The sequence below is a fragment of the Hypanus sabinus genome, chromosome 17 (assembly GCF_030144855.1).
Source record: "Hypanus sabinus isolate sHypSab1 chromosome 17, sHypSab1.hap1, whole genome shotgun sequence".
NCBI lineage: Eukaryota > Metazoa > Chordata > Chondrichthyes > Myliobatiformes > Dasyatidae > Hypanus > Hypanus sabinus.
In genome coordinates, this window is record NC_082722.1 from 978501 (window position 1) to 989859 (window position 11359).

General features: G+C 45.6%; 1 protein-coding gene across 1 annotated transcript in view; it reads left to right on the forward strand.

The window, feature by feature from the left end:
* The window catches only part of coq9 (coenzyme Q9 homolog (S. cerevisiae)), a 32668-nt gene extending 28105 nt beyond the window's left edge, over window positions 1-4563 (forward strand). Inside the window, exons 5-9 of the mRNA XM_059992452.1 lie at window positions 1052-1136; window positions 1726-1830; window positions 2741-2896; window positions 3366-3419; window positions 4382-4563. Coding sequence (XP_059848435.1) covers window positions 1052-1136; window positions 1726-1830; window positions 2741-2896; window positions 3366-3419; window positions 4382-4417 — 436 coding nt within the window. The 3' untranslated portion in view covers window positions 4418-4563. The remainder of the gene's footprint in view (window positions 1-1051; window positions 1137-1725; window positions 1831-2740; window positions 2897-3365; window positions 3420-4381) is intronic.
* The last annotated feature ends 6796 nt before the right edge of the window (window positions 4564-11359 follow it).

Consider the following 11359-nt stretch of genomic DNA (forward strand, 5'->3'; position numbering starts at 1 on the left):
ATAATCTGTCTGCCCTTCCTGACAGTCTGACTGCATCTATCTTTGCTTTTTTTTTACCATCCATCGTATCCTGGCTCCCTTCAATCTGGTTCCCATCCCCCTGCCAAATCAGTTCAAACCATCCCCAACAGCTCTAACAAACCTGCCCGTGAGTTCCCCTAGAGTTCAGGTGCAACCCATCCCTTTTGTACAGATCATACCCCACCCCCCAGAACAGATCCCAATGATCCAAAAACCTGAAGATCTGCCCACTGCACCAGCTTCTCAGCCACTTATTTATCTGGCAAATCATCCGGTTTCTACCCTCATTAGTTCGAGGCACAGGTAGCAATCCAGGAATTACTATCCTGTAGGTAATTGCTTTTCAGTTTTCTCTCTAACTCTCTAAATTCTCTCTTCAGGACCTCTTTGCTTTTTCTTCCGAGGCCATTGGTACAAATATGTACCAAGACATCTGGTTGCTCTCCCTCCCACTCCAAAATGCTGTGGACACAATCTGAAATGTCCCTGACCCTGACACACTGATTCCTTTTGTACTCAGTGACCGTTACATGTCTGTTTAAATGCACTCAGTGACTTGAGTTCCAACATTCCCTGCAATATAAAATTTCAAAGACTCACCACCTTCCGGCATCAGTTTGTTTAATTTGTAAGCAGACCCACCTTACTCGGAGATTACGATCCTAGCTCTGGGCTCCTAAGCCTGGGGAAACGCCCTCCCTGGCTATGGCCTGTCGAGCCCCATAGGAATTGTGTATGTTTCAAGTTCTCCTCCCCATCTTCTAAACTCCAGAGATGCAAGAGTCCTACAACATTCAACAGGCCCTTCAGACCAACTTACCCATGCCAACCACAGTGCTTGTCCTATTTGCCCTCTTTTCACCTGTCTCTGTGAATTACCCCTATACACATCTAATTGTCTTTTAAATAACTTTATGAAATATTATCCAGTCCCTCATTCCTGGTGTATGCAGCAGTGCCAATAAAATGTTGGAAACACATTTCTTTTCCAGACTTATTGCAATGTTATTCGTTTTTTCTTGGGCCACAGATTGAAGAAGACGGATGTATTCATCAAGGATGCTGTGGAGGCCCGTCTACGTATGGTAATCCCTTACATCGACAGCTGGCCACAGGTGAGAGTACACCGGTCACTCCACCTCTACAGTAGGATGAAGGATGGATTCCAAGGGAGAGGGCTGGAACCCTGAGGAGACGGGGCATAAACAAATGATGGGACAAGAACATTACGCCTTGTAAATTTATCTGGTCACTGGGTGCACCAGGGCAGAGATGTGTCTGAGGGAGCAGATCCTCCAACCTCTGATGGCATCAAAGGGAATATTCTCCCTGAATCTCAATCTGAGAGAGTTCAAGGGAACCCTCCACTCACGCAGGGAATGGGAATGGATCCCCCCCCCCCCTCACACCTTCTACCCAAAGGGAACAGACCCTTCCTGACACTTACTGAGGGGGTCAGTCTCCTTCACCACCCCCCCAACCCCCATCCAGACAATCCAAGGATATGGGCCCCTCCGAACCCCTCTCAGAGTCTGAGAGGATGGGGTGCAAGTGTAAGGCTGAGGTTGACCTTCCCCTTAATAAGCCCCTGCTCCTTGATGGATGCTGGCAAAGGTGGAGCAAGACCCTGACTCCTCTGTCACACAGTGACAGTGCAGTTGGTTGGCCGGCGGACTCACCAACAAGCACCCTTTTTTCTGACAGGCGATGAGTCTTCTGCTGATGCCGGAGAATGTGGCTGACAGTCTGAGGATACTGACGGAGATGGTGGATGAGATCTGGTTCTACGCAGGAGATAAGTCAACTGATGTGAGTAATGGAGGGGGTGTCTGGTGTGGATGCAGAAGAGCTCAGCTGGGAGCGGGTTCTGGTTAGAAGACACTGGGGAGGAGGGAGAGAGTGGCTGCTAAGGAGGGCAGTGGGAAAGGTGTCAGGTTGGTGGAACTGCTGCCTCACCACTCAGCAGACTTAGGCTCTTTCTCTGTCACTGTCTGATGCTCTTTCTGTGACCATGTGGGTCTTCCCATCTCTGAGTGCTATGGTTCCTTCCCCTATCCCAAGGACATGTGGCACAGGTGATTGGGCTAATTGACTGCTGCCTGGTGTATGTTTGGGGAGAGGGAGACTCGGGGCAGAGTGCTGGGCAAGTGAGAGGAAGGGCACTGGGGCTGAGTGAATAGCCAACAGCATGCAGCTGGGAAAGGAAGTGAGCAGATGGAGTTAGGAGGGGGGTGGTTTGGTGGAGAGTGTGGACCAGGACAACTTTGGTTCCTGATCTGGGTGGGGCAGGAGATCAGCCAAGGTGTGGGGTTCCTCTTGGCTGAGTGTCTTGGTGAGGTGAACGGTGCTTGGGCATTCGGGAGCTGCAGTTCACAGATCTTCCCTGAGTTGGCAAGAGGATATCCTAACTGTCATACAGCTACAGAATGACAGGTTATCCCTCTGCTTGTCATACAGTGACACTATCATCTCTGCCTGTCCTGTGTCATGCAATGATGCAGCCTCTCTGCATCTGGGGCTGTGACAGTGACACCAGTGGTCTGTACAGGGTCTGTGACTGACTGGGTGAACTCTGGAGTCATTCACCATGGTCAGTTAACTCCTCTCTCTTCCCACCACACTTGTGGCTCCTAGCAGCAGGAGGACAGTCACCAAAGTGAGTCTGATGCTCGTATCATCCACTGACAGTAACAATTTCTCTTTCTCGGCCTGTGAACAGTCCAACTGGTACACAAAGAGAGCAGTCCTGACTGGAATCTACAACACCACGGAGCTGGTACTAGTGCAGGACTCGTCCCCTGACTATGAGAACACGTGGACCTTCCTGCAGCACCGTGTCAATGACGTGGTCAGCATAGCTCAATCCGCCAAGCAGGTGAGTCCTACCAATGGGGAGGGAGCTGTTGCCGGTGCAACTGAGCTGTAACATACTTCACACTCAGCCTGCACAGGGTAACTGCACCCACTGCCCAGTCACTCACACAGGGATACTCACAAACACTCTCTCCCACTCTGAATCCGAGCAGTGACATAGAAACAAACTGGTCACTGAGTGCATGCTTACATCCATCTACATCAATCCGACACTCCCTCCTCACTTTCCTGTAAACACCAACCCCTCCCATCCTGATTCTTGCATTCCCCACGTGCAGCAGAGGCAACCAATTAACTGACTGACCTGCACGACTTGGAAAGTGGGAGGAATTCTGAGCACCCGGGGGAATCCCATACAGAGGGAGAATGTGCAAAGTCCATACAGGCAGCACCAGGGTTGTTAGAGTTGTGAGACAGCAGTTCTACCACTGTGCTGCCCTCAGACTAACCATGGTTGTATTTCTTTGTAGGCCCAGTTGACAGGGAAGGCTGTTTTGCAAGGACTGATGGGAGCTGCGGTTACTGTAAGTGTCACACCCAGAATCCAGGCTGTGTAACAACCCATTTCAGTTGTTGCTGAGTCCCAAAGGCCCATCCCTGGCTGGTGACTGACTCCAGCTGGTAGAGAAAACAAGCTTGATCTTGTCCCCTTTCTTTCCTCATTCTTCACATTGATTCGGACCATTGTCTGTGCTCCTGATAGAATATAGAACACTTCATCATAGGAGTAGGCTCTTCGGCCCACTATGTTGTGTCAAACTAATTAAATTAGTGGTCAAATGCCCAACTTAAGTAATCTGTTGTTGTTAGCCCTTCACCCCTACTGGAGCATAGGCTGCTGACAGCAGTTGCTAGAGTCCTATCTTGGGCCAGTGTTTCCAGTTGCCCCCATGTATAGCCCATCTTCTTGGTGTCTTCTAGACAAAGATCCTTCCTTCCCCCAGGGATGAGGTCTTTGGAATTTCTGTAGCACTGGGTTTTTATGGGATGGAGTTGCTAGCCCCAAGCCAAATCTTCTTCCTTTCACAGCAGGGATTGGGATCGTCTATGATGAAATTAAACTATTCTCTGCTACCTGCATAATGTCCATATCCTTCCATTTCATGCACATTCATGTGTATATCTAATAGCCTCTTGAATGCCTGTCATATTTGCCTCCAACACCATCCCATGGAGTGCATTACACGTACCCACTACTCTTCATTGGGGAAAATCTTGCCCTATGCGTCTTCTTTGAACTTGGCTCCTCTCATCGTAAATCTATTCCCTTTGGGCATGATCTCAGCAGTAAGAGTGTGTGATGGAATGGGCAGTACTGAGATCCATTTTGCAGCTTGGGAGTATCTTAGCATGATAATTTGTGACTGAGAGGATATTTTATGCAAAGTATGGATCGGGAACAGTCATCAACTGTCCTCTGCTCCCTTCCCTTGCATGGCTGTACTCTTCCTGCTGTAATGTTTTTTCTCTTGTTCTCGTGACATAGGTGAAGAACCTAACTGGGATTGCCCAGAGTCGGTGAGCTCTGCCTGTGGATATCGAGACAGGCGGAATCTGGGAGTGTGTGTATGTGTGTGTGAGGGCTTGAGGGCTGTGTCACCTCCATTCTACTGTTCATAGCATCCAAATATAAATAATGTAGTGAAAATAAAAAATAAAATAATCAATAGCAAATTACTGTGTGAACTGATCATTTTAGGTGGTCCATTGTGGTGTGAGCTGGAGTCCAAGTTGTGGCCAGTGATTTAACTTTCCTATAGCAAAAATGCATGGGTAATGGTTTTTTTTGGAGTGTGCAGGAGAACTTTGATTACACTGGACAGCAATTTTTTTCCAAAGTGCTGCTTCAGAATTTTTTTCTGACATGATAGACCACTTGAAGCTGAACACAAATAAATTCAGACCACTTGAATCATGTAGAAATTTAGAGAAACAAGAAATTAACTTTTATTAAATATAATGTATTTGATTGCATAATGGTGCTGATGCTTGTCAATAGTTCAACTATTTGTTTGTACTCAAGCAAGAAGCCTCAGACACTGTGTCCAACAATAGTCAGCCAACATTGATGGATTCCAGTTGCGCTGATATATTTCTCCATGACTACAATGTTCCAGTGAAACCTTTCACCATGCTTGTCACTGACAGTGCCAAGATTTTCAGGGACCAAGTCTAAATAGGAATGCAGAAAATGAATCTTTAGTGACATGTTCCACTTCATGGTTTTGTATGCTTGAAGCATGTTGTCAACCAGCTGCATGTAGTTTGGAGCTCCAGTTGCCAAGAAAACGAGACCTACGATTAAGGGAGATACAGTTCCCATTCCAGGCAGTGATGCAGCCAGTCAGGATGCTCTCAATTGTGCCCCTGTAGAAAGTTCTTAGGAGTCATGATAGAGGTATACAAGATATTAAGAGGAATAGATAGAGTGGACAGCCAGCATCTCTTCCCCAGGGCACCACTGCTCAATACAACAGGAGGACACATACAAAATGCTGGTGGAACACAGCAGGCCAGGCAGCATCAATAGGGAGAAGCACTGTTGACATTTCGGGCCAAGACCCTTCGTCAGGACTAACCGAAAGGAAAGATAGTAAGAGATTTGAAAGTAGTGGGGGGAGGGGAAATGCGAAATGATAGGAGAAGACCGGAGGGGGTGGGATGAATCTAAGAGCTGGAAAGGTGATTGGCGAAAGTGATACAGAGCTGGAGAAGGGAAAGGATCATGGGATGGGAGGCCTCAGGAGAAAGAAAGGAGGTGGGGGGGAGAGCACCAGAGGGAGATGGAGAACAGGCAAACAACTAAATATGTCAGCACTAGGGTAAGAAGGAGAGGAGGGGTATTAACGGAAGTTAGAGAAGTCAATGTTCATGCCATTAGGTTGGAGGCTACCCAGCCGGTGTATAAGGTGTTGTTCATCTGGAAAATGAATCCAAACTCAGGTTGGAGGAACAACAATCTTCCTGCATCTAGCCTGTCCAATCCCTTTAGAATTTTATACATTTCAATAAGATCCCCCCCTCAATCTTCTAAATTCCAGCGAGTATAAGCCTAGTTGATCCAGTCTTTCTTCATATGAAAGTCCTGCCATCCCAGGAATCAATCTGGTGAACCTTCTCTGTACTCCCTCTATGGCAAGAATGTCTTTCCTCGGATTAGGTGCCCAATACTCTAGGTGTGGTCTCACCAAGGCCTTGTACAACTGCAGTAGAACTTCCCTGCTCCTGTACTCGAATCCTCTTGCTATGAATGCCAACATACCATTTGCCTGTACCTGCATGCCCACTTTCAATGACTGGTGTACAATGACACCCAAGTCTTGTTGCACCTCCCCTTTTCCTAATTGGCCACCATTCAGATAATAATCTGTTTTCCTGTTCTTGAAACCAAAGTGGATAACCTCACATTTATCCACATTAAATTGTATCTGCCATGAATTTGCCCACTCACCTAACCTATCCAAGAGACAGGGCATGTGACAGAAGTTTGTGTACAGGAACACTTTGTATCCAATGAGCACAATGCTGTTAGTTTCAACGTAAGTATGGAAAGAGATAGGGCTAGTCCGCGGGTTGAGATTCTAAATTGGGGAAAGGTCATTTTGATGTTATCAGAAATGACCTGGCAAGTGTGGATTGGGAGAGACTGGCAAAGGTGTACTTGGAAAGTGGGAGGACTTCAAATTTTGAGAGTATGTGCCTGTCAGAATAAAAGGTAAAGGTAACAAGTGTAGGGAACCTTGGTTTTCAAGTTACATTGGGGCTAAGAGGAAAAATGTGGTGTATAGTAGGTATATGCAAATAGGAACAAATAAGTACAAGTAATACAAGAGAACACTTTAAGAAAGAAATCAGGAAGGCTAAAAGAAGGCATGAAGTTGATCTAGCAGACAAGGTGAAGGAGAATCCAAAGGAATTCTACAGATATGTTAAGAGCAAAAAGATTGCTAGGGACAAAATTGGTCTACTGGAAGACCAGAATGATAACCTATGTGGGGAGCCAAATCAGATAGGGAGATCTTAAATGCATTCTTTGCATCTGTATTTACATGGACGATGGATACAGAGTCTATAAACCTGTGGCAAAGTGGCATCAACTTCATGGATCCTGTACAGTTTACAGAGTAGGAGGTGTTTGTTACCCTGAAGCAAATCAGGGTGGATAAAACCCCAGGCCCGGACAAGGTGTAAGACATTGGACCCTATGGGAGGCAAGTGCAGAAATTGCCATGGCCCTAGCAGAGATAATTAAAACATCCTTAGCAACAGAAAAGGTATCAGAGGATTACCGAATAGCCAATCTTGTTCCACTGTTTATAAAAGGTTCCACACAGAAACCGGGAAATTATAGGCTGGTGAGTCTGACAGCAGTTGTGGGAAAGTTATTGGAAGATATTTTAAGGGACCGGATTTACAGGTATTTGGATAGATATGTAACAATAAAGGATAGTCAAAATAGGTTTGTGCATGGTACGTTATGTCTAATAAATCTTAAGAGTTTCTCGAGGAAGTTACCAGGAAAGTGGATGAAGGCAAAGTGGATGTTGGACTTTAGTAAGGTATTTGACAAGGTCTTCCATGGGAGGATGGTCAAGAAGGTTCATTTGCTTGATATTCAGCTGGAGTGCTGGGCAGCAGCTGAGGAGCTGAAGTGAGTGCTCAGAAGCAGCTGAGTGAGTGTGTTTTAAAAGGAGTGTGGAGGGCAACTGAAGGGTTAAACAGAGTTTTGATTAGTTGATTAGAGGGAGTGAGTACTTCAGATAGTTGGCAGGGACAAATAAAAGGAGGGGTAACTGAAGAGGAATGACCAGTATGTGAGTGGCTCAGGGTAGGAGTGGAGCATTGAGGCTTTGGCAAGCAGAGGCTGAGGACGAGCTTGCTCCCAGTGAGATAAGGCTGGTAAGTTCCTTTAACTAATTTAATTAAATTTGGAGTAGGTAATGGAGGCCCCAGCTGCAGCTCCTGGCAAATCGAAGTTAGGGAACTTGAGCTGGATGAACTTTGGATCATTTGTGAGGCAGAGGCAGAAATAGCCAGGAGTTTCTGGGAGACTGGACCCTCAGCTCAGAAGGGAAGGAGGGAAAAGAGGAGAGCAGTAGTGATAGGGGATTTGATCGTTAAGGGGACAGATAAGAGATTCTATGGGAAAGACTGAAAATCTCAGATGATCTGTTGCCTCCCTGGTTCCAGGGTCTGTGATATCCCGGATTGAGTTCTTCGTACTCTCAGAAGGGAGGGTGAGCAGCCAGACATTATCCATGTAGGAACCAATGATGTGGATAGGAAGGAGGAGTAGGTTCTGTAAAGGGAGCTGGGAGGAAAGTTGAAGGACAGGACCTCCAGGGTTACAATCTCAGGATTGCTACCCGTGCCATGTGCTAGTGAGGCTAGAAATAGGAAGATAATGCAGCTAAATACATGGCTAAGGAGATGCTACAGGAGGGAGGGCTTCATGTTTCTGGACAATTGGACCTTGTTCCAGGGAAGGTGGGACCTGTTCTGATGAGACAGTTTGCACCTGAACTGGAGGGGGACCAACATCCTTGTGGGTAGGTTTGCTACAGCTGCTCTGGGGGGGGCGTGGTTTAAACTAGATTTGCAGTGGCAGGGTGACCAGAGTGTTAGAACAGATAGGAGGATAAAGGTCATGTGGGGACTGCATGTAGACAGGAATCAAAAGTTTGTTCGTGATGGAAATGTTCTCAAGTGCATCTATTTCAATGCAAGGAGTATTGTAGGTAAGGCAAATGAGCTTAGGGTGTGGATTAGCATGTGGGATTATGACATTATTGCTATTAGTGAGACTTGGTTGCAGGAGGGGCAGGACTGACAGAATGTTCCAGGGTTCTGTAGCTTCAGTCGTGATAGAGGGGGAGGGATGAAAGAGGGAGGAGTGGCATTACTAGGCAGGGAAAATATCACAGCTGTGCGTAGGCAGGACAGCCTGGAGGGCTTGTCTACAAAGGCCATCTGGGTGGAACTGAGGAACGGGAAAGGTGTGACCACACTAATAGGGTTGTATTATAGACCACCCAATAGTCAGAGAATTGGAGGAGCAAATCTGTAGAGAGAGAGCAGACCAATGTAAGAAACAGAAAGTTGCAATTGTAGGGGATTTTAACTTTCCACATATTGACTGGGACTCCCACACTGTGAAAGGGCTAGATGGCTTGGAGTCTGTCAAATGTGTTCAGGAAAGTTTTCTAAATCAATATATAGAGGTACTTAGAGGATGTAATACTTGATCTCCTGTTAGGGAACCAGACAGGTCAGGTGACAGAAGTATGTGTAGGTGAACAATTTGGATCCAGTGATCATAATGTCACTAGTTTCAACTTAATAATGGATAAGTCTGGTCCTCAAGTTGAGGTTCTAAATTGGAGAAGGGGCCAATTTTGTGGAAATGAGAAAGGATCTAGGAAGAGTGGATTGGGATAAGTTGTTTTCTGGCAAGTAAGTATTCAGTAAGTTCACTTTTGTCAATCACCTTTCCAGCTCTTAGCTGCATCTCACCCCCTCCGGTCTTCTATCATTTCGCATTTCCCCCTCCCCCCACTACTTTCAAATCTTTTGCTATCTTTCCTTTCAGTTAGTCCTGACGAAGCGTCTCGGCCCGAAACATCGACAGCGCTTCTCCCTATAGATGCTGCCTGGCCTGCTGTGTTCCACCAGCATTCTGTGTGTGTTGTTGTTTGAATTTCCAGCATCTGCAGATTTCCTCATGTTTGTACAACAAGAGGACGTGGCTTTAAGGTAAGGGGTGGGTGCTTCAAGGCGGATATTAGAGGAAGGTTTTTTTACTCAGAGAGTGGTTGGTGCATGGAATACTTTGCCTGAGTCAGTGGTGGAGGCAGATATACTAGTGAATTTTAAGAGATTACTAGACAGGTATATGGAGGAATTTAAGGTGGGGGTTATATGGGAGGCAGGGTTTAAGGGTCGGCACAACATTGTGGGCTGAAGGGCCTGTTTTCAATTATATCTTGAATGCCTTCTATATGAACTTCTTTGGTCCCACTAGACGTTCATTGAATTGCCTGTCATTGATGAGTTTTTTGATTTGTGGACCAACAAAAATGCCTTCCTTAATCTTGACATCAGTTTTTCTGACATGAATTATGAATTTAAATAACAAATGTAGGCCAGTTTTTTTTAAAAAAAGCAGTGCATGATAGGGAAATCGCATTGTGATTTTCATGATCAGCAGCCCAAATCCATAAGATACACCCAAAAGTATTCAGGAAACAAAATCTGTTTTGTGCCTGTGTTATTGGTAAAAGTTCAGATCCAGTGAGGAAGATGGCAACCTGGATGTGAAAAGTGGGCGAGTTATCAGAGGGGATGCAAATAGTAAATGTCAGTCATAATTTCCATTCCAAACTATGATATTGAAATTGATGTAAACCTCTCCAGGTTGAAATAGGGTATTGGAGAAAGGTTGCTCTTGGTCTGAGGACAGATGTAGTTTGAGAAAATTGATATCAAAGATAGCATGCAATTCTGTTTTTGAAGAACAGTGGCCCTTATGGCTCTGGTTCAGTACAGTCTTGGTACATCCCAAGAGGGAGGGAAGTAGGAATATTGGATTAATGTTCCCAAAATGACTAAAATTTTGGACATGATGAGCAACAAAGGAAATGGAAAGCTGCTAGGTAACTAAAAAAATTAGTTAAATAAATTTAAAGAAAGGTACAAAGAAAGAGGCAATGAGAAAAGAGTGCAAGCTCTGAAAGGAATCCAGGAATATTGCATAGGCACAAAAACACAAAAAGCATTGCAATCAAAGCTGTGATCAGATACTAAAGAGGAAACAATTTAAGCTGAGGGCATAACAGGTATGAGGGAAAGCAGTAGTCTCCTTTATACTGGACCTCAAGGAAGGGGGCAGTAGCAGCAAAGGATGTTCCAGTTAACATTGGGTCTGCTGAAAATTGAATAGAAGCCGATAGTTGAGGGGCCAGTAAGTGAATTAATTCTCTAGTCCAGGGGTGGTGCTGGGTTTGGAAATCTGTCTTGATTAGCTGTCTTGCAGGGATAACCCAGTAAGTACAGATAGTTGTGTGAATTGTAGAAACCATTACCAGGGACAGGAACTAAAGATCAGCATGGTGACCAGGCACCTGGGATAGAATTTCTGAACCCTGCTGATTCATAAAGACTTCCGAATGGAATTTGATAAATTGCCATCTGGTCTTCAAGATAACTGGCCATGCAATAAAAAAGGGAGCAAGCAGAAAAATGGTTGAGACTAGGAGGGGTTGAGCGTGTTTTTACAACTATAGAAATTGTATATTGCAGATCGCAGGGGACAGAACTGAACGTTTACGAATAAGAGAATCTGTAGATGCGGAAATCGTATTGTCTTGGTGATAGGTTATGGATACGAGACGAGAGGGTATAGGATTGGGCACTAACAGTGAAGGGAACTCGGACCCTGGGACAACAGGTCGGGACAGACAGCGTG